At 43.4% G+C, this 23,520-nt stretch overlaps 2 protein-coding genes across 7 annotated transcripts; both read left to right on the top strand.

Annotated features, from left to right (window-relative positions):
- The first annotated feature begins 2,624 nt into the window (after positions 1-2,624).
- LOC120819058 (transient receptor potential cation channel subfamily M member 4) lies at positions 2,625-17,192 on the top strand. 6 transcript variants are annotated; one of them, XR_013467773.1, is made up of 30 exons: positions 2,625-2,959; positions 4,721-4,782; positions 4,896-5,073; positions 5,474-5,654; positions 5,821-5,990; positions 6,162-6,336; positions 7,030-7,094; positions 7,222-7,455; positions 7,830-7,932; positions 8,019-8,140; positions 8,278-8,562; positions 8,685-8,786; positions 8,914-9,042; positions 9,213-9,342; positions 9,592-9,737; positions 10,359-10,471; positions 10,566-10,682; positions 10,837-10,886; positions 10,973-11,211; positions 11,910-12,025; positions 12,264-12,396; positions 12,537-12,650; positions 12,769-12,934; positions 13,025-13,206; positions 13,511-13,643; positions 13,734-13,806; positions 13,922-14,015; positions 14,113-14,180; positions 15,375-15,758; positions 16,423-17,192. XR_013467773.1 is itself a non-coding variant. In XM_040176114.2 (29 exons), the coding sequence occupies exons 1-28, from the start codon at positions 2,900-2,902 to the stop codon at positions 14,142-14,144; spliced, it is 3,765 nt and encodes a 1,254-aa protein (XP_040032048.2). In that variant the 5' UTR covers positions 2,625-2,899; the 3' UTR covers positions 14,145-14,180; positions 15,178-17,192. The 6 variants fall into 6 exon arrangements, 3 of the variants coding, with proteins under 3 accessions (XP_040032048.2, XP_077959774.1, XP_077959775.1); XR_013467772.1 differs by having other exon boundaries at positions 12,476-12,650; positions 15,178-15,758; XM_040176114.2 differs by having other exon boundaries at positions 12,476-12,650; positions 15,178-17,192.
- LOC120819113 (uncharacterized) lies at positions 17,186-21,981 on the top strand. Its single transcript, XM_040176247.2, has 6 exons — positions 17,186-19,878; positions 20,501-20,610; positions 20,714-20,785; positions 20,884-20,938; positions 21,048-21,084; positions 21,167-21,981. The coding sequence occupies exons 1-6, from the start codon at positions 19,041-19,043 to the stop codon at positions 21,186-21,188; spliced, it is 1,134 nt and encodes a 377-aa protein (XP_040032181.2). The 5' UTR covers positions 17,186-19,040; the 3' UTR covers positions 21,189-21,981.
- The last annotated feature ends 1,539 nt before the right edge of the window (positions 21,982-23,520 follow it).

The following is a 23,520-nucleotide window of genomic DNA, read 5'->3' as shown; positions in this document are numbered from 1 at the left end:
GGATTTCCGGAGGAACAGAGCCCCACCTTCCCCCATTACCCTGTGCAACTCCCCCGTCACTATTGTGGACTCCTTCCGTTTCCTGGGCTCCATCATCACCCAGGACCTCAAGTGGGAGCTGAACATCAGCTCCATCACAAAGAAGACTCAGCAGAGGTTGTTCTTCCTGAGGCAGCTGAAGAAATTCAACCTGCCAAAGACGATGATGGTCCACTTCTACACGGCCATCATGGAGTCCATCCTCTGCTCCTCCATCACCATCTGGTACGCTGCAGCCACAGCCAAGGACAAGGGCAGGCTTCAGCGGGTCATCCGCTCTGCAGAGAGGGTGATCGGCTGCAACCTGCCGTCCCTGCAGGACTTGTTCGCTTTCAGGTCTCTGAAGCGAGCTAAAAAGATTGTAGCCGACCCCTCTCACCCTGGACAAAAACTGTTTGTGCCCCTTCCATCTGGCAGGAGGCTGAGGTCCATCAGGACTAAGACCGCCACACGAACAGTTTCTTCCCGTTGGCAGTCGGGCTCATCAACAGAGCCGGTCCCCCACTGACTGACTATAACACTCCACCGGTCACCCCCCTTCACACTGCACATGTCACTTTAACCAGGCATGAAAACAGGTCAAGGGCGAAAAAGGTCAGAAGGATATTAGCCCTCTAGGGCAGGGGTTTTCAACTGGTTTTGTCCCAGAGATTTCTTCGAGTCATTCGTTGACGGGGGGTAAGATATTACCGACCATTTTACCGACTCGGTTCTTTGAATCTCGTTCAGTAAAATGAACGAATCTTTCTTCGAGTCATTCGTTGACGGGGGGGGGGGGGGGGTCAAAGACAAATTCACCTCCCGACCGTGTCTTCGGGTCAATGATTCGTTCATCGTACTTTGAAGTCAGAATGCGTATCAGGTTGGCAGGTCTGCTTATTGATAGAACGGTGGACCACTTTACCTTCTGCCTCGTCAGTCTCCTCACCTCAAAGTCTACCAAAAAAACGGTAGCGTTAGCTAATCATTTTCCACCGGAGCTTTAGCTTGCTGGCCAACGTCGCGTGCTCTCCTGCTGTGTTAAATGACTCAACTCATCAAGCTGTAGCTAACGTTAGCTAAGTCTATGTCAACAAAGCTCCTGGGTAACTTAACTTAGATCCATCCCATCCATCCATTGTCAAACCGCTTATCCTGCACACAGGGTCGCGGGGGGGCTGGAGTCCATCCCAGCCAACTTCGGGCGATACTTAACTTAGATATACCAGAAAATATTAAAACCATCACTCACCCTGTTCGCAATTCACTGAATCTCGCGCTCCCTTCTGACACGCGCACCTGTTCGCAGTTCACTGAATATGAACTGCGAAAAAAACTCATTGAATCTACACGATTGACGTAGGTCACCTATTTTGGTTTCAAAACGGCAAATTTCGCCGAAAGGTGAGGGATTTTCATGCCTGTTTAACTGTAATTTTTCACTTTGTCGTCACTCGTCACTTTGTTACTTGTTCGCTAGTGCACTTAATGCTTAATATTTTTTAACTTTTTTTAATATTTTAAATTTTTAACTAACTGTATTCTCTTGTTTTATACTAACCCATAGCCTTATTCTACTAACCCATTGCATCAGCATTTCATTTGACCTTATTTTATTACTTGTGCACCGCTGTCTTGTTGTCTATTGTTACACTGTCTACTGTCATGCACCAACCGCCAAGACAAATTCCTTGTATGTTTGACATATTTTGGCAATGTTTCCTGATTCCTAAATAATATTACGAAACAGCGATTCCAATTTCTTTTATGCATGCATTTTATAGAGGGACGTTTTTTTAGCGGGAAACAATTATTCCATAATTTGGTTCCCCTTAAAATAGGAAGTTGACCTCTGCTCGTCAGTAATTTAGGAGGATGAAGATATATTGACGAGTTGTAAATCTATAAATAAACTTTGAATTAGGACTTAAACACTTCTATATTAACATCATACATAGTAAGGATCTGCAGTTTCTTCTCGTGTTGCAATCTTAACAAAACGTTTCTGAAGGAGCAACATTTTTTGCAGAGAAGTATGAAAAGTACTTTCCCAAATAATATTACAACATGAAAAAAAGGAAAAATTAAACTGTAATAAAGAATAAGGATACAGTTGTAAAGAGACAAGATGTCGAACCCTCCGTAAGATTTGAATAGTTTGTTTTTCTACTAACACAGTGAATATGTTTACTCCAATTTTTTAACAATAATAATGCCTGAGAAATTTGTAGATGACACTTCATTTTTGTTAAATCCTTCAAGTAAGAGTTTTAGCCACTGAAAATTATACAATTAGGTTTTTGATATTCAAACATTATTGACTTTGAACCATGTAGCATAGGCAGTTAATTCAACATTGGCTTCCGTAATCAGTGAATTGGAATTTTAATAGAGAGTAGTAATTGTGTCATCTCCCAAAAAAAGTAAAAGGCTTTTTAACACATCGGACAAATCATTAATATAAATTAGGAATAATAATGGTCGAAGAATGGATCCTTGTGGAACCCCACATATAAGTCGAGCGTTGTTTGGATAAATGCAATGTCATGAAATCCAGATTTCTGGAGCTTTTCCAATATATCTGTGGTTTTAACTGATCCTTCCTATTTACTAAAATACGAGGACTTTACCTGCAGTGTGCGCCTCCTATAAAAACCACACCCTCACCTGCGAGGTGTGTCCAACTGCTCGGCACCTGGCTGACCTCCTAAAGTCCGTAGAAACAATTGTCAATTACTTTACTATAGTTTCAGTCACTTTTTTTTAGTTACCGCGATGCTGCAATCCAGAATAGTGCTTTAAAAAATGGTCAAAAAGAAATCCTGAGTATCGTTTACACCCACGATTAGTCGCACGGAAAAGTGGGTGAACAAAAAACACCATGAGAGACGCAGGAAGAGGAGTTGACGGAGAACACGTCGGTAAATCCGAGAAAGACCAGGTGGGTAGGCTTTAAATTTAAATCGCTCTGCTCCTGTTGCAATGGAATTCCCCCCAAACACTCGAACATGATATCACAGTTAAAGTTGATGCCACCGTAACGTTACAACTGTGTGATTAAACAGACCCGCATTTTAAAGCGCTCGTATGCCACCTAGTACGACTGCGCATGTTCGTTGATGCTGCAAGTTGCTGTCAGCTGTTGGTGGACGTTGGGCTAACGTTAGCCTTTAAGCTAACGCTTAGGGCTAACGTTAGCCTTTAAGCTAACGCTTAGGGCTAACGTTAGCCTTTAAGCTAACGCTTAGGGCTAACGTTAGCCTTTAAGCTAACGCTTAGGGCTAACGTTAGCCTTTAAGCTAACGCTTAGGGCTAACGTTTGTGGAAGCTTAACGGCTAACGTTAGCCCTCAACTTTTGGGCTTACGTTGGCCTTTGAGCTAACGTTAGTCCTTAAGCTAACGCTAGCTTTAAGGCTAATGTCAGTTTAAAGATGCACTTTCGACTGTTGGACTATTAACGTCAACAAGGGGGGTGGTCTCGGAAAGCTTTACGTTTAATTAAAGTAACGTTAGCTTAAAATAAACTTTAAAGCAACTTTGACGAGCACGCCCACTATTGTAATGTCATAACTTTAGCTATGTTTAAACTAGGCTAACGTTAGCTGCCTAGCTAGCACTCCATACATTTAAAAGGCCTATGCTTGCATTTATATCTGTAACAAACTGAACTTAATGGACCCATCCTGTTAGGGAGATACATATGTCTTCACGGTTTGACAAAGCTGTAATATGTTGGTTAAATCAAAATAAATCCTTTTTATAGAGTAAGTTTAAATTCAAATTTGTAAATAGAGAGTCCAGTTTCAACTATTAAAGGAAGTCCATTGCAGCTCCCTTGTTTGTGGTTTTGCACTGACGGTACCTTGGCACAGTTGTCGCCCACATACACGCTGTTGTATTCAAAAATGAAGAAACGCCGGACGGACAGAGGTCATCGCAGATCAAAAGCTTAAATCAAATGTATTTAATAAAAGAGATGGCATTGTGGTAAAAAGAACATCTCAGCTGAGGAGCCGCTGGTCTCAGCAACCAACAGGCCCCAGGTCAGTGCTTTTGACCATCCCTAGTGCCCGTCTGTCGCCTCCACCAGCGAACTCAAGAACAATGGTTCCTACAAGGATTTATAACAATGCTTAAAGGTGTGAAAGTTAGTGTCCACACCTCTTTTGGTGAGTTCAATGTAACTCTGATTTCGAATGGCCCATAGTCAATATCAGTTGTTGTGCAAGTATTACATGCATGCATTCCAGTTGATAACATTACATCAAATACAATCATAACTGCATGGATATTATTCTATTACAGTTGCAGAATTACAGTGGTTTTACAATATTGTCATTACTTTATTGATTACACAGTTTCAGAATCATGGCTGTATTCTGGTGTACACTATATGCATTTTTATTAATTTTATGAACCGTGTCGTATATTTGTTTCTAATATCCTACAACGCACACAAACTCATAGATACTTGCTCAGATACTGAAACCACAGCACCTTGTCAGAAGTCACAGCTAGGTGTGTTTAGACACTGTGTATCTCACCACCTTCTGAGTCAACGTTTCTCATTCTAACATTTTCCTGCACCCTGCAGCCTCATGAATTCCAAACATAGAAGGGTAGGGGTGGCTTTGAACTTCTCGAAATTGAAACTGCGTGTATACAATTTGCCTGCAATAACCATTTGGAAATGTCTTTCAGAGTTGGATCCCCAAAATCATCAAGAAGCGAGTGTGCACAACTTTTGTGGAAGATTCTGTCAGGTATTGTGAACCTTCTGTGCAGCCCATTCCTTCGTGGCCGACATGTTTATATACTGTGGTGATTTCGGAGGATGATCGTGTTTCAACGTGTGCTGTCCTCATACCTCCCTCAGTAATGGCGCTCTCTGTCAGTGCGGGGGTAAAAGAGACGATCACGGCTCCGTGGCTCTCGGTGACTACTTCAGCACAGCAATTGTCAACCGCTGGGACAGCGTCCAGCACTCCTCTGAATACCCGACGGATGCTTTTGGAGAATTGCAGTTTGCAGGAGCCAGCAAGCGGCACAGCTATGTGCGTGGTGGTTCTGTTCCCTGAATGCCTCCATTACATGCTTTAGCTCTATATCCTAAGGGTGTATGTCCAATCGGGGTGGCGTGTGGAGTAGAGAGGGTGCGCTGGGAACCGCAAGGTTGGCGGTTCCAACCCCGGTTGCTCCATGTCCCATGTCCATGTCCTATGTCTCCCCGGGCCCATGTCTCATGTCTCCCCGGGCAAAAAAATGTAAAAACCATTGGGCAAAATGCAATGTATGTCGCTTTGGATAAAAGCATCAGCTAAATGACATGTAAAATAAAATAATCGTGCCCATTGCTGATTTAAATGCATATTTGGGCTGTAGTAGTCACTTTGCTTTTGCTTTCCATATTGGAAATGCGTTTGATCAAATGTCCATTTTGTCTCCCGTTATTAGTTCCTGCGTCTGTCATGGGACACCCCCCCATCTATGGTCTACACCCTGATGACTGCCCACTGGCACCTTCCTGCACCTAACCTGGTGGTTTCTATAGTGGGCGGAGAAGGCAGGACAAAGGTGAAGACTTGGGTACGGGAGGTCCTGAGGCAGGGGCTGGTGAAAGCCTCACAAAGCACAGGTAAACACATTAAGAATGCATAATAAAGAATGCAAAATGCAATAATTTCGCAGATGTAAGCCAGTTTTAGGCATATATTTTTTGCAAAACTAAAAATGTCATGACATCGACATACTTTCTCAAGAATTTTCCACAAGCCCATGGTTCCTGTTTGTACTGTAACCAGGAGCGTGGATCCTAACTGAAGGCTTGCGAGAAGGCGTTGGCCGGTGTGTTGGAGAGGCGGTGAGGGATCATGCAACCGCGGCCTCGTCGGTGTCCGTCAACAAGGTGGTGGCGCTGGGTGTCGCTCCCTGGGGCCTGGTGGACAACCGACAGCAGCTGGTCAACCCTGAGGTGGTTCAGACACTCACACATCGTGTTTACCAACTTGTTTAGTTCCCTCAATTATATCCACCAGGGAGTTTCTTGGGATCAATCAAATGCAGGCCTTGAACATACCACAATTTCTTAGTTAAAGCGGAACAAACGCTGCTATATCATATCCTTTGATTGTTCCTCCTGCAGGGCAGCTTTCCTGCTAAGTATTTCGTCCAGAACAAGCACAAAGACTCCTGCCGCCTGGACAACAACTACCAGGCCTTCCTGCTGGTGGACGATGGGAGTGTGGGACGCAGAGGAGAGACGGGGTTTAGGGCCAAGCTGGAGGACTACATCTCCCACCAGCGCACAGGCATCTGGGGTGAGAAATGGGAGAAGTAAATGTGATGTTTTGTCTATGTAGTGGAGGAATAGGGGAACTGTGTGCCATTGTCTCGCTAAAACATGACGCTTATGACTAAAGGAGGTAATACATTTTAAAAAAAGGAAGGTTGTTCCTTCATCTCAGTTACTGTTGAAACTAGAAATGGTGAAACTCCGTGTCCATACAATGATGACACATCCTGGCTGGAGTTTCCTGAATTGAGGGTCTTTCTTTTTGTGTTGTTATAGCTTCAAGTCCCCTTTGTACAAATATTCTATCAATTTGTTGTGTTATAAAACTGAGATACGTCCAAACAGTACTACGGTCTTCCAACCACAAACGTGTTCTTGCACCAAAATCAAAAAATTATTTGACCCTCTTGGTAATTTCTGTTAATAATGCATGTAGTGATTGGACAATCCTCTGGTATCCAATATATTATCTACTATTTTGTGCCACTGCAAGTATTCCACACTCGGCTATCCAATCAAGCTGAGATTTTTCCAAAATGTACATGGCTGCTGTTTCTGTATTCTTGCATCTCAAGGCTGTTGGATTCCAAGAAAAATATGCAGATGGTTTGAAGAATGTCTGCGACTATGATCAAAATTTCTCAATTAAACCGAAACCAGTACAAGGAAAGACTTCACTAATACTCTGTATTAATTAATTGTCAATAATGTTTTGTAGGCAGCGGCAGCATTGACATCCCCGTCCTTTGTATGCTGATATCAGGGGACGCAGGCATGCTGGAGGTACAGACACTGCTTTCTATGTCTGTTGATTACCACAAAGAAGTTACTGGCTCAGTTTTTATCATAAAATGTACCTTTTCTGTATTCTGAAAACCCCCCAAAAATCTCCCTCCCTAATTTCTACCAGAGAGTCGATCTCTCTCTTAAAAGCTCCATGCCCTGGCTGGTGCTGGCCGGCTCCGGAGGCCTGGCCGACTTCTTGAGCGACGTCTTGGACAATCTGTCATCAGCCACGGCCGTCCAGTCGTCCGGTGAAGGAAACGCCGAGGCGTCTCCCAGCGTGGATCTGAAAGACAAAGTAGCAGAACGGGTCAAGAAGCACTTCCCTGCCGAAAAGGAGCCGGACAAACTAGTCGAACGGGTAAGCGCTGTGGACGGAGACGTGTGCTCCTATTCTCTGGCTTCTGACATGCGGAACAGGAAGAAGCTGTTTAATGAGCCGCTACAGGGCGAGATGTTTAACTCTCAGAATATTTCATAACATATTGGCTTGCTGCTGCCAAGTTTCTACAACAAAATCATCGGTGTATTGCGGCATGTTATTAGTATTTATTTAGCCCTTACAGACCTGTAATCAGTGTTGTGATTTGTTATGTAAATGCTGGACATCCTGCTAACTCCGCATGGTGAGGCAGTCTGCCTCATGATATTATGGATTAAACAATCCTTATTCATCATTAGCTGCTTGTTGATGTACATATTATTAAAAAGTGTTTTTTTGTTCTGTGTCTGCAGGCTCTGAGTATCTACCAGATGAGAGACTTTATTACTGTCTACCATGGAGAGCAGGAGGGCCCAAATGAATTTGACACTGTCCTGCTAAAAACTTTGGTTGGAGGTACAAACGACTAATGTATAATATAGATATTGGTGTTTTTATGTGTGTCAACATAATCCTAAAGCGGATTTTACTTTTTCTTTTAGCTAGTAAGCATCGTGCGTCAGTTGATGCCAGCCCTTACAATGAAGAGCTGAAGCTAGCGGTCACGTGGAACAGGGTTGACATTGCCAAGAGTGAACTTTTCAATGGAGACATCCCTTGGACGGTGAGGGGGGCGATTCTACCTCTCTAAAAATAGCATTATGTGTGGTAACACGTTTAGCCCTGTTGTGCAACAATGTCCATGTGTTTTGAAATTGGAAATGTTGTATTGATCTTGTAATGAAACCTTCGATCAAATAGTATGAAGACTTAGAAGACCCCATGACGGATGCCCTGATCAACGACAAGCCTCAGTTTGTGCGTCTTTTCACCGAGAATGGCCTCAACATTCTGGACTACCTGACTTACGGCCGGCTGGAGAGCCTTTACAGCTCCGTGGCTGAAGGGACGGTGCTTTACTATCTACTTCAGCGCCAGCTGGTGGAGCGGCTTGGAACTGCAACGTCAAACCAGCAGGACTTGCCTTCCAAATTGGCGGCAGAGAACATGCAGATTGGCCCAGTGACGAAGATTACCCTTTTTGAGGTTTGACATGCTGTACCTCTGGTCTAATTTTGGGCAAACAAAAAGAAAAAAGAGAAGAATGTATTTTGATACAAACAACCTTTTGTCTTTTTTTTTTTGTTACTCTCCCATCATTTTCTCAGGTTGCCAGGGTCCTGGAGCTGTTGATGGGTGACGTCTGCCAGCCATTTTACTATAATGCTTTGGGCTTAGAAGATATCTCATCCAAGAGGAAAGCACTTAGGGTACCCTCACTTTTTATTAATATGTTGACAAACTGTACCTGAAAGCCACTAAACTACCGACAGGCCTCCTGTCAGTGTGGCCTTGTTATCTGATCCTTCCTCCCCTGCTTCTCTTCCTCCATCCCAGCGTGTCAGCAAGGTGCTGCGCGGAGAATGCTCTTATCGCAAAGAACAATGCCAATCCCCCTGGACCTCCCTCTTCATCTGGGCCGTCCTGCAGAACCGCAGCGAGATGGCAACTTTCTTCTGGGAGATGGTAGAACTTCCCAAAATACAGATTGCTCATGAGAATCTGAAGCTGCAACCAGGCTTTTTACTGTTTCTGCAGTACCACAGATACTTCTTTAAACCACGTGCCCAAGAAATACTCCAGTACCCATTATGAAAGACTTTATATGCCCTGACTTCTTTTGTGGTCTCTACCAGGCAGGAGAGTCTGTGCTCAGTGCTCTGAGTGGCTGTAAGATTCTGAGGGAAGTGTCCAAGTTGGAGGTGGAGACGGAGAACAAGCTGTCCATGAAAGAGTTGGCCCAGAGGTTTGAGAACCTGGCACATGGTGAGAACATGAACTTTGAACATATCTTTATTCTAAAAATATTAGGTTGAAAAAATTCTGTGCATTTCAACAACAGCCAATTAAATGTACAGCAATGACAATCTGACATCATGGTTGTTCCAGTGCAATCTGTCAACTATAAATTTAGCTTTTCTTTTTTTTGGGGGGGGGGTGGTCATGATCAATTTCTTTCTTTTTTTTCTTGACTGTAACCAACCCGTTTCTATCCTTTACCTTCCCTTCTCTCAGACATGTTCAGCTCTTGCTATCGGAGCAATGAGAGTCGCTCTTTCACCCTACTGATAAGGAAATCTACAGTTTGGGGCGCCACCACCTGCCTCCAGATGGGCATGGGCGCTGACGCACGACTGTTCTTCAGCCACGACGGAGTGCAGGTGTGTTACTGTTTTTACACAGACTCATCGATTACAACCGTGGCGCCAAGTCTCTGACTTCATTCCACAGCTCAACCAGTTCTGTTTATGCTCCGTCCCTTTCAAATGTTAAAATCTTAAGCTTGCTTTCCTAGATATACCGACTAAAGAGTAATGTCCTTTTTTACAGTTGCAATCAGCTCCAATCATGAAGGGGTTGAATAATTTTGAGACTGCAGTAAATTCATTAAAGTCATTAAAAGTAGCATTTTGTATTGAATTTGGACAAAACCTTTAATATTAGTTTCATTAAACTACTTAAACAATTCTTGTGTAATTTTGTTTATTGAAAACAGCTGAGAAATTGTATATTTTGCCAATAAACCTAATGTGCAATGGGGGGTTGAATAATTTTGATTGCAACTATATATCCTATATTACTTTAACATTATACCATCCTAAATATGAATATACACACTCTGCAAAAACATTTAATGTTGTACTTAAATTGTCTTCCTTAATTGACCTGTTACCATGAATTCATTTCAGCATGCTACACATACAACACACTCCACTTCCATATTGCGCAAAATAAATGAATAGCAGTTGGGAAAACTGGTCTAATTTTATCTTCTCCTCTAGTCTCTATTGTCCCAGATCTGGTGGGGGGACATGAAGAGGAACACAGATGTGTGGAAGCTCCTGCTCACCTTCTTTTGTCCCGTCCTCTGCTACACCAACCTCATCTCCTTCAGGTAAAATACACATTTGTATCGCTACTTTTTTCAAGTTGCATTCAGAGGATGCTAATATCTGCACTGACGCATGAAAACATTCCCCACCACACAGGAAGCAAGAGGACCAGCACGAAGGGGAAGACGAGAAGCCTAACGAGGACGGAGCGGGCAAGGACAGCCACAGCCTCTATGGCCACACAGTCTTCTCTTTCTCAGAGCTCAAGCACGGGTAAAACCAAACCCCAAACCTATTTAAAGTCAGTGTTCTTCCTTTTTACGACAGCCTGTTCTTAGTTTTCGATGCAACACTTTCAGTTTTATTTTTTCCAATGGATTACTCGTGTTTTGTGCTCATTTAAAATGTCTACGTTTTTTTTTACCAGTGATGCTGATGCACAAGAATCAGTCGCTCCCAGCACACCAGGCATTAAAGGTGAGCCCGCTTTCAAATGAAGCAACTTTAAATCATTTTAAAAAGTAGACTAAGCTACTAAACCAGGTCCGCTGACTCCCTTACAGGTAGACGCCTCTCTCACAACCCCCCCCATCGTCCGTTCATTGTGTCGAGATGGCGTCAGTTCTGGTTTGCCCCCGTCACCGCATTCCTGGGCAACGTTCTGATGTACTTCCTGTTCCTCCTGCTGTTTGCCTGGGTGCTGTTGGTGGACTTCAAGCCCCCGTCCCCCTCTGGTCTGGCCATCACAGAGTATGTGCTGTACTTCTGGGTGTTCACCATCGTGTGTGAGGAGATCCGGGAGGTGAGTGCAGAGAGACGCGCTCGTACCAAAGGCTTTGGCATGCTTCTGCAAGTGCAAAGCAGAGACTTTTTTTTTGCCGCCCCTTTTTTTTCGAGGACATATTTGTCCTGTAGTTTGCGGAGATCTCCCTCCATGAATTGGAGGTCATTTGCGCGTCCTTATAGTCTGCCAATGACTGGTTGTACAAGTAGTCATATTTCCATATTTCTTCCGACCAAAGCTCTTCAATCGGATTCATTCTCTTTTCAAAAATCCTCCTTTTAAAAAATGGCGGTATTATGCTATGAAATTGGAAATGTGAGACTCCGGAAAGGATGTACATAGCAGACAAATCACAGCCTAGGGGGCTGCGTGAGGCTTCCGTAGCTTTTGACGCTAGTCTAGAAAAATTGTAGTTCAGTCTTGTCGGGGTTGATTTTCAGATGGTGGGCGGACATCCACTGAGAGATGTCAGTCAGACGGGCAGAGATCCGTGCCGCCACCTGAGTGTCCGATTGAGGGAAGGAGAAGTAGTTGGGTGTCATCGGCATGGCTGTGGTAGAAGCCATGCGAGCGAATGACCGAGCAGAAAGAGTTGGTGTAGAGAGACAAGGAGAGGACCCAGGACGGAACCATGAGGGACTCCTCTCCAATTTACCCAGTATGTGCGTTTATGGCTGTGTTTCATTTATTAATCTGACAATATTTTCTTCCCTCAGATATTCTTTCTGGGGACGAGGACTTGGCGTCAGAGGGTCAGAGTGTACATTCAGGATGTGTGGAACATGTGTGACCTCATCGCCATCGTGCTTTTCATCGTGGGAGTAATCTTCAGGTACACAGACTACACAGTGAGGACTAGATTACTGCAGAATTACACCAAAACCTTTCACATTTTTAAATCAACGTTCAGGGTTTCTCCTTTTTTGGGGTTTCAAGGAACTTGTTTTGAAAAGCTTTGGCGTTTTAACTCCTTAAATTCTCTTTTGAGAAACTGTGGTCATTTTTATGTTTGCCATTGAATGGTGCCCCTACCAGTAGTAATACATTAGTTCACCTTGTTTTTTTTTAAGGATGTTCACATGGTCATATGAATTGGGCCGGGATGCCATGTGTGTTGACTACATGGTCTTCACCATCCGTCTCATTCACATCTTTGCCATTCACAAGCAGCTGGGACCAAAAATCATTATCGTTGGCAAGATGGTGAGAAACATTTCCATAAGTTGACATCAAACCAATGTTGCCTAGCAAGATGCAAAATAAAAAATGTTCCTCTCTTTAGATGAAGGACATCTTCTTCTTCCTTTTCTTCCTCATGGTGTGGCTCATGGCATACGGAGTAGCCAATCAGGCCCTGCTTTACTCCTACGACCCGAGCCTGGAGCGCATCTTACGCCATGTTTTCTACAGGCCGTACCTGCACATCTTTGGACAGATCCCCGTGGAAGAGATGGATGGTAGATGTGCATGTTTATTAGGTTGTGTGTCAACCAGAATACCACTAGTTTGAAACTATTCAAACCAGAGAATAATCATCACAGTAGTCACTTTTTTTTCTTTCTTTGTCCGTCCCAGTTGGGAAGGAGTGGGACAGGCTCTGCACAGACAACATGACACTGATAGAGAGCGGTCAGGAGCCCTGCAGGACGCTGTATAGTAACTGGCTGGTGGTGATTCTGCTGGTTGTTTACCTGCTGGTCACCAACATCCTGCTCATCAACCTGCTCATCGCCATGTTTAGGTACGGATGTCTGTCAATCTGTTTCTAGCGAGCTTTGCTGACACTTAAGTTCTCTGCACTCTTTACGCTGCCTTCTTTGTGTCCACCCAGCTCCACCTTCTCTGAAGTGCAGGCTAACAGCGACATCTACTGGAAGTTCCAGCGCTACACGCTGGTAGTCCAGTACCACTCTCGTCCCTCCCTGGCTCCTCCTTTCATCATCCTCTCTCACATCAATCTCTTCATCAAAAGGGTCATCCGCAAAGTGCCCTCCATCAAGCTCCATCACTTTGGTCAGTATTTGAACATGATCCTAGGAACTGGGCATGGCTGTTTCATTGTGTCGTTGGACAAAATGTCCAGAACAAACTTGTGGTACCGTACAGCTGATGTGCATGAAATTCTTCCCCCCTCTATGAGAACTATCCCCTTGTTTTCTTTGCAGACTGTAAAGACGTCTGAGATGATGAACTGTACTTTAAAGCTCATTAACTGCAACACTGACAAAGCATTCCAGTAATGGAACGAAAGTGTTGGCTGGCTGGACGGCTGAGTAGAATGAGAACAACGATTAAACCCTTGTACCTTTTCCATCAGTGTTGGAGTTGAAAGGGAAAGCCGCCAACAAGCTAAAGACGTGGGAAGCCATTCAGAAGGAGGACGTCTTGACGGCCCAGAACAAGATCCAGAGAAGCAGTGACTCAGAGAGGCTCAAACGGATGTCTGTCAAGTGAGGACGCTTTTTTACACCAACACTGCAGCTGTTTGAGTGTTCAATGTTTGCTGAGGTCAATATCTCCCTCATTGTTTTTTCCTTCAGAGTGGACGGTGTGTTTAAACATGTGACTGAAAGCAGAGACTTTGACCACAGGCTGAGGGCTTTGGAGAACGAGGTAAAACGAGTTGATCACTCTGAACATTTGTGTGGAAAAAAAAAATACTCTCGTGAAGTCACTACGAACTTAATGTTAAAATATTTTTGGGCTCTTTTGACCTTGTCTCTCTCAGATGGAGTACTGCTCGAATGCTCTCAGCTGGATTGTTGATACGTTGGCACAAGGCAGCACTTTTAAACCTCCTCGTCGTCCTCCTCCATCAAGAGGTACAAACGAGAGCATCAAAGTCTCACAGAAACAACACACATGTTGGTGGCATGTTGGGATGTCAGAGCTCTCACTCTGTATTCTGCCTCTTCACAGATTTGTTCCCATCTTCTTCTAATTCCACCTGATCCAACCGCATGGATGCGTTCACTCTCTCAGGACCAGTATGATCGTTTTCAATGCTTTTACTTTGCGGTTATGTTTTTACATAAAGTGTAGTAGCAATCACTTACAGTATTTGCAAAAACTTTCATTTGAGATTAGTTAGATTTAAATGCCAAAGTGTTTGTATTCATCATATAGCATGCTATATTTCATGGATTCTATTATAGTCAATCGTACGGGGTTTACATTGCTGTAGTTTTATGCTATATTACTGTTTTAAAACTTTTTGCGTACTGTTACGTCTGTAAATTTTAAGCCATTTATTTGTATTGACACATTACTTCATTCTGTTCAATAAATTAAATATGCAGTATTTGTTTTAATGTTAATAAAATAACTCGTGGGAGACTAGAAAAGCGCTGCACAAGTCAATTTTAGGTCAAATACTAAATTCCTTTTCTGGTCGAGAGTTCGATTGTTGTGGGTGTCTTGATTAAAACAATGTCTGTTCACACTTTTAAGTTATTCTTAAATCTGAAAATATATTTTTCCCGCTGGTCAGACTAATGTTATATTTGTAGGCCCCTGGGTATTTTCATAAGAGATAAACCCCCACATAATAAACTGAGTTTTGTGACCATTCCTCACTGCGCCTGAAGTCAATCCAGCCAATCATTAAATTAGGTAACGAGCTACAACTGCTGCTCAGATTAAACAAAGCGTATCTCCGCAGAGAGTAGAGGCAACTTTATGAAATTGTCAACTCATGGATGGATTCCTGCATACCCGCTTGTGTCAAGGAAACAACTTCTTTAATCATATCCTCATTCCATTGAGTCAATTCACTTACCGCCGATCAGCTTCTTCCTGTTTTGATAAAGGTAGTTTGTGTTTGCTATGCATAAACTGGTGGGGTTTGGATAGATGTGTGAAGGCCAGGCAACCTGTTGTGAATTGAAATCACTGACTGCATTGATTACAGATGACTCAATAACATCCCAATAAAGAATAGGTACCAACTTACACTTATCTCCTCTGCTTTTGATTTGCTGCAAGGTGCTACCATATTTCCTAAACTGGATCTACGTAATGGGTACCATATGGGAGGGGGATGAGTGGAAGACGACCATTAATACTACGAATCTCTATCTGGTCATGCCATTTGGTCTTACTACCTGATGTTTTCCAGGGGTTGTGAATGATCTGTTGTTTGTGTTTTCGTCTTACCTGGGTGACATTTTGATTTTTTTCAGAGTCGACTCCGGAGCATGTGATACATGTACGGTTCTGAGTTCTGAAGAATACTTTTGGAGAACCACCTCTTGTGCATGTTCCACACCTCGGAGGTACTCTTTATGAGCTTCATCGTTGCGGACTGGCCTCCACCTTCCACATTCAAGGAACTCCAGTCCTGTGGCTGACCGCTCTCACCTCCCACCACGTCCCCTTTCAGTGGACATCCGCAAGGTCATTTCGTGAGTTAAAGGCACGAGCTGTTCCCCACCGAGAGAAATTACGACTCTGGATAAGTGGATACGCTGGCTGGAGGGAGCGGAGCAGCCGTTTATGGTCTGGATGGACCACACAAATCTAGAGGACATCCGCTCTGCTAAGAGGTTAAACTCTCGTCAAGCAAGGTTTTTTTAATTTTTTTAATTGTTTTGGATTTGGGCATTGACGGTAACACCGTTCTTGACAGCCATTGATCGATTCTCCAAATCTGCTCATCTATAAATTAAGGGTTAGGGTTTTGCCTTCTGCAAAAGGTGTTTTGCCTGCATGCTCTGCCCATTCATTATTGTGGGAAAAAACGTGTTCTGTGGTTTGTTGGTAGGTTGAGCGGTTTCCCATTAAGATAGGACTCCCCCATATTCATCGGACTATACAACCTCTAAACAGACGAAGCGTGTTTGCTATTTTACCACCTAGAGTCGACAGTGTGCTTAAACATATGACTGAAAGCAGAGACTTTGACCACAGGCTGAGGGCTTTGGAGAACGGGGTAAAACAAAAGTGTTTCACTGAGTTCATTGCTTGATTACATTTGTGTGGGGAAAAAAAATAGTAAAGCGCTTTCCTTTTAATGTCAAAATGTTTTTGGGCTCTTTTGACCTTGTCCTCCGATGGAATACTGCTCGAATGCTCTCAGCTGGATTGTTGATGCACAAGGAAGCACTTTCAAACCTCCTCGTCCTCCTCCCACATCAAGAGCATTAAAGTCGCCTCACAGAAACAACACAGATGTTGGTGGCATGTTGGGATGTCAGAGCTCTCATTCCGTATTCTGGCTTTTCTTCACAGGTTTGTTCCCATCTTCTAAATCCACCTGAACCAGCCGCGGTGATGCGTTCACTCGCTCCGAACGGTACAACCGCTTTTAAATGCTTCTACCTTTTGTGGCTCCGTTGCTACACACCCAACTATGTTCATCACTGCACTCAGTCACCAAATATTCTACCATCTATACTGAAAGTGTAGCTGCCATCACTTGTTACAGTATTGATTGAATGCAAAAACCAATATTTGAAATGTGCCATTGATATTTAAATGCCAAAGTCAAGAGTTTGTATTCATCACATCGCATGCCATATTTTATGGATTCTCTTTGTCAATAGTATCCTGTCTTCAGTGCTGTAGTTCTAAGCTATATTACTTTTTTAATATGTTTGTGTTCTGGTCATTTTTGTAACATTCCGGAAGTAAACCGGAGGTTGACAGCGGAAACTAAGCGGCCGCTAGCTGCAGTCCGTTACATCAAGATGAAGAGAGCTTTCTGCATTGGGAGTGAAACGAACAGAGGCGCGACACACAGCGGAGAACTGAGCGTTTCTGCAAGTCAGCATTCTTAAAAACATTCTTAAAATACACTGCAAATTTTATTTCAAATCTTTTAACCTCCTTTTTTTTTATCCCTATAATGTTTTTTCTTTTATGCTTCAATTTATCAATGTTCTTAACTGTTTATAAATCTCCTCGTTTTCTGTGTGGATGTTTTAAATGGTTTTATGTGAAGCACTTTGAATTGCCTTGTTATTGAAATGTGCTCTACAAATAAAATTCCCTTGCCTAAAGCACTGCTATGCTAACCTCGCTGCTAGGATAAGCTAGCTGTTGAGTTGCCGCAACTTCACACATTTTTTTTGCCAATATGTGACAATACGGCCTTTAAGAGTACTAGTCTTAGTTATTGTTTAACTTATTATTATTATTTAACATACACGTGCAATAAGTGATACAATGGCTTCCCGTTTAAGTTCAGTTCATTAAAAACAAAATTGTAACACCGTTAATGGCCGTTAACCGAGATTAATGACTTTCAACATGTGCGATCGATTAATTAATATCTATGCCAGCCCTGGAATTAATGAATGAATTATCTAATTGTTAATCGGATAAAGCTTGGGAGACTAGATAAGTGCAATACGTTTTGGGTCAAACTCTACCCTCCTTGTCGAGAGTTTAATGCGAGTCTCTTGAGCCAGCAGAAGCTTAGCTTAGCACAAATACTGGAAACGGGTTCAGCAGTTAGCCTACTGACTCTGGATGCATGTTGATTAGTGTTACTCACAAGTCAGCTAGTCACAGGTGCAGGAGAGCTGCCTCGAGCTTCTCATCTAACTGCAAGAAAGAGTGTACCTCCCAAAAATGTTAAAATATTACTTTAGTAAGAAACCACCAGACCATGTAGCACGTGTAATCAACACGTGTAATCAACAAGAGACTCCCTGAGGGAACATGTGACTAAAACAAATGAGCAGAGCAGTCGGACGTACTGTGGAGCGAGGGCGGAGCGAGGGTGGAGCGGGCAGTGTGACGGGTTTCCAGAGGCCTGCTGAAGGTCACATAGTGGAGCAAGGCTATTGAAGGAGCCTTTACTCTAAATAGCCGGGTGGGCCACCTGTCAATCGCAACAGAGGCTTAAAGTGAGCGTCATCACTTTCTGCCTCGCTGCGTGACCGCAGCATGTGCAAATATGTTCCCATGTGAGGGATCACGTGTCTCTGTTTGTCAGTCATTTTATTTCAAACGGTACTAATTGAACACATTGGCATAGCCTCAATTTATAAGCCACCATGAAAGGGTCTATCAACACTAATATTTCTATTCATTTGTATTCGATTTCCCCTCAGAGAGGCTTATATTCAAATGGGCGTGCGTACAGCAGAAGTTTAAATTTCTGTTTGTCATGTTTAAAAAAAGATCAAATTAAAGAAATGTGTATTGTTTATAACACCTTCCCCAAACTGATCGGGCTGAGAAGGAACATCGAGGATGTTGTTGAGTTTAGAGATCTGTTCTGGAATTACATTAAAACATGTAAAATATTTAAGAAAACTTGAAATAATATAAATCCTCAATAACACATGGAAGATTTTTTGCAAGAAAGGGCTTATTTTAGGAGCCAACTTCTCACGTACCGACAAACAAGTTTAATGAGATCGATTTAATGTCAGTAATTATTAAAAAGGGACTTCTCCCTCCTTCTCATTTCCATATGTTCTTTGACCTCCCTTTCACCCTCCCACCTGCCGTCCCCCGGCCCCCCGGCCATGAGCACGCACCCACCTCTCCAGCACACTGGGTTAAGGGCACCCGGAGCATTCTTCGCAGACATGTGCCCCTGTCACTCAAGCACACGCGGCGACACAACTTCCACCCTCGGCGTTGTGTTTGCACTGCGTCCTCTGCGTTCCCGGCACCCGGCTGGCTCTCTGCTCCCTCGGCCCCCGAGAACACGGCCCCCGTCTCAAAGAGCCCGAGTCACCTGCAGCTCTGTAACGATTCCTGCGGATTTTATTCTTTGAACTTGTTGAAAACCCATTGATGGTTTTTGCTTCTTCGGTGGCAGTAACCCGGTGGAGACAATCACCCGGTGCGGATTGGTTCTTCTGAAGAGGTCCTCAGTGGTGTCTTCCAAAATGGCTCCTCTGAAGAGCTGGTTAGTGGGGCTGCTGCTGGTGCTCCTGCTCTCTGGAGGAGGTGCTCAGGACAAAGGCCTCCATGCTGAAGGTGTTGTGGAGGTTGTGGTTGAAGAGGGCGAAACCACTAATGGTGATGGGGGCGAGGAAGAGATACGGGTAGCAGAGGAGGAAGATGATGAAGAGTCAGATGGGGAGGAGGACGACGAGGACGACGAGGAAGTGGAGGCTGCTGAGCAGGATGAAGAGGAGGAGACTGCTCCAGAGGAAATGGAGGAGGAGGAAGAGGCTGTTGAGGAGGAAGGCGATGAAGAATTCGAGAAGGCTGCAGATGAGGAAGAGGCGATAGACACTGAAGAAGAGGAAGACGATGAAGAAGATGAAGAAGGCGAGAAGGCTGCAGATGAGGAAGAGGAGATAGACACTGAAGAAGAGGAAGACGATGAAGAAGAGAAGGCTGCAGATGAGGAAGAGGAGATAGACACTGAAGAAGAGGAAGACGAAGATGAGGATGCTGGAAATGAGGCAGAGAAGGAGGATGCTGAAGAAGAGGAAGATGAGGAAAAGGTCGAGGATATTGCAGAAGAGGAGGATACTGAAGAAGAGGAAGACAACGAAGAGGTTGAGGAGGCTGCGGATGAGGAAGAGGAGGATGACGCTGAAGAAGAACAGGCCGATGAAGCAGCAGCTGAGGAGGAAGAGGAGGCTTCTGAAGATGATGAGGCAACTGAAGGAGTTGAGCTAGCCGACCAAGAGGAGGCCAATGATGAAAAGGAGGAAGAAGACGATGAAGAGGATGAGGAGGACAATGATGAAAAGGAAGGCGAGGAAGATGACGGTACACCCCCTTATTTATTAATATATTGAGTTTATCAAAGAACTTGCAGCATGAAGTAAACACATTGTTTCCCAGCTCTTCTCCCAATGAGACGATCTGTCTGTCCGTTATCTGTCCACACACACATATATACATATATATATATATATATATATATATATATATATATATATATATATATATATATATATTTGCGTGTTCAGCTCGACACATAAAGTACAACGGCTGCTGATGGGTAATGTCACTGGTTTTGTTGCCACTGGTCGGGAAAGGAAGTGTTGGAGGAACTGAAATGTTAAACTTGCTGGTGTTGAAATATGTAAATGTCCAAAATGCCACAACAAATGCAATCTTTTTTTTCAGACCCACAGGCTTCATTTATACTTTTAAAAGTTTTTGTGGCTCTGAGCTTATAACTTGGTCAAAAGCTGCATTGAATAAAATGGCCGTGAGCGAGATCCTACACTGACTCATATTTTGCTCCTGGAGAGGAAAAGGATGAAATAGTTTGACTGAAAAAGCTTTGATGCTTTGACAAACTGACAGTAAGCTTATGTTGTTTAAGCCAAATTATCGCTGTAGCTCTAAATGTCCAATTAATCCTCGACTCCGTTCACTTTAGATGAGGCAGAAGACGGTGGCGACGTGGAGGACTCAAGCGAAGAGGAGCCCGCTACAGACGCTCTGCAATTCCGCTCTGGCTCTTTGTGTGGTGTTTGCTCCATCTGTGAGGTAAAAATGCACGAGTCCCTGTTTCTAGAATGATGATGAATAGACTTTATTTCAAATAAAAGTCTCCGATTTCTTTGAAAATAAGTGTCACCCGGCCTTACAGCTCTGCTCCAGTAACTGTGACGCATGTCCTTGTGAAGAGGGGGACGAGTCGGACCACTGTGACCACTGCCAAGTAAGCATCTGCATTGACGGCGTCTATATAATAAAGAATAAAGAAAATGTTTCGTTAGGACAAGAGCCCCCTGATATTAACCCTTTGACCCTTTCTAGGAATGCTCATCATGCTTCATTTGCCCAGTGTTGTGTGACACAATTTGCACACCAGGTAAATACTGGTGGTCATTTATCATACAGGTCGTGCACCTTGTTTATGTACACATAATGTCAACTTTCGCCTTTTTCAAAAATTGTATTTATTGCTTTTTTCTTTTCAGGTGGCCTTGTTGATGAGCTAACTGGGAGCCTCTACCAGTAAGACTTCTCCCAACACGTGAACATTTAACAAAATGCTTCCATTAACAGCAGCAATGTGCCTTTCGTCTTTGTCCTGCAGGACCGTGGCCTCTCTGCTCTGAGCGTCCCGTAGACTGCGCCCTTTGGAGCCCCCCTGTGGCCGCGTGAGGTACTGCGCGGTGAAATAGCGCCGTCACGCGCAACACACGCGCGCTCCCGCAAGGGCCCGTCATGGATGTGACGTCTGACAGAAACGCACAAAAGGTTAGGTTAGGTCAGGTTTTAACTCGTGTTTAGATTTTTAACGTATCTTGTAACAGGAGCGGAAAAGTCTATTCGCTTTTCCTTTATTTAATTATAATAACTGGCCAAGGCCGTTTGTAATTTGTTAAGATTATTATTATTTTTTTTTTTGTGTAACTCAGCCCACTGATTCTTTTTAAGATTTAACACAATAACACTTTGTACAATGTCCCTAAATCTCATCTGGTGATGCTGCAGCCAACATAAGATCAGGTTATCTCTGTCATGAATTCGCTTCCAACAAACTGCTTTTGCTAAGTTTACTTTTAGTTTTCTATTTCACATTGTTTACTGACTTCTACAGTAATACTATATTTATTTGTGTGCATTTGCACATGGAGTTCATTAAACAGCAGTTGAAAAAACAATGATTTGGTAAATATTCCAGTAGAACATGACAGTTTTAACTCACAATTGTGCATATAAAGTTTTACGCTTCACTCTGGGATTTACATTTCGTAAAGTCAGAATAACTCATGATAATATCATTATAAAATGGGGTTTAGACTCGTAGTCCCTAGTATGAATACTTACTATGAATACATTTTAGAATTGTATAATGAAGTAACATGTATCACTGTTTTTTGAATAAATCATTTCTGTTCCCATTTACTTTTAATTTGTTCTTTAATTTGTAATAATCTTCCCCCCCCCCCTGGTCCGACTAAGGTTATATTTGTAGGCCCCTCATAAGAGATATTTCCCCACATGTTAAACTTGCATTTCTGAGTTCTGACCATCCTGCAGCTGCTGCTCACATTCAACAAAGCGTATCTCAGACAGTAGAGGGAACTTCACGATATTGTCATCTCGTGGGTGAATTCCTGCAGGGAAGCTCCATGCTTCGCTTCCGCCTCGTATCAACAGGGAAACAGAAACAATTGTGTGCAGCTCATAGCTCAATCAACACAGAGACAAAACATTGTGCCTGGCGAGTGATGACCTTCTGATAGCATCGCGCTCATTCAGGTGACCGACTGCGGCTTATCTGAGGCGATGGTGCCACTCATGTTTAACCTTCTAAACTCTCCAAGATTTGTCCACGAGTTCTGCTGTAAATGTCCCATGTGAGTGTTTCCCATCCATTCACCTGTATTCTACTTTAATATTATGGCCACTGCATCGGGTCAATCCACTGACCGTGTACCCGGCCAACAGCTCCTCTCTGTCGGGTCGTGTTCGGTAAGCGTGAGCGCGGGTGTGAAGAGCAGGAACCCGGTTGTGTGGGTGAATTTGTGCGTGTGCGCGCGCGCGTGTGTGGGTGTGTAAACACAGGAGACATCACAATAAACACTGACCTATAGGAGAAAAGTTTTCCCTGTCAAGAAGAAGTCACGTGTCAATGTTTTTATGTCAAACTACAGTCCTGAGGCACAAAGCACAGTCACAACCAAGTTCAATGTGTTCTTCGGACAATTTGGGAAATACAAACGTCAACTTTCTGGCCAAAAGTGAGACGAGTCGAATGATTCTTGGCTGTAAGGATTGATTTGTGAAACGCCGGCCTCTGAACGAGAGGTCGAGCTTAGCTGAGGTTGTTTTATAGACGCATTTAATCATACCAAAATAATCAACATGTGTGTATTTTTACACAGATGTAACACAATTTCTATTTCATGTTTAAATGTTTCAACCTGGACTTATGTTGCCTTGAATATTCGAGACGTCGAGCAGATGAAATTTAATCGTATGTTTAGTGATACAAATGGACCCAGCAAACTTTATATCTCACATTACGGCAGTATAATAGTCAACATTCCCGTCGGGTCAGGTTGCAGGTCACCTGTGAATTAAAAGCTCAGTCCGACCTTATTTTGCTGTCATGTTTAAAAAGGGTTGGAGTACAAAGGTTAGTATATCCTTTTATCTGGATAATGGAATTGTTCATTTGTGTTCCCTTGTAGGCGACGGCCACAAAAACAGGTGTCAAATATCCCTTCACATGGTTCAAATGGAGGATTTAAAGTTCCTCATCAAGTTAAGTCAAAATGAACCTTTTCATTTAAACTAAGGCCCTTTTAAAGGAAAAGTTACACAGTCATGCCCTCACATCAAGCCAGCTCTGTGTATGGAAACACGGGTGTTGCGTGACGTAAATATTTGTGTTTCGACCATGATGCCGTGAAAAGAGGCCCGCAGTCATGTTGCTTG

The sequence above is a fragment of the Gasterosteus aculeatus genome, chromosome 5, assembly GCF_964276395.1.
Source record: "Gasterosteus aculeatus chromosome 5, fGasAcu3.hap1.1, whole genome shotgun sequence".
Lineage (NCBI taxonomy): Eukaryota > Metazoa > Chordata > Actinopteri > Perciformes > Gasterosteidae > Gasterosteus > Gasterosteus aculeatus.
This window is presented reverse-complemented; position numbering and strand designations above follow the sequence as displayed.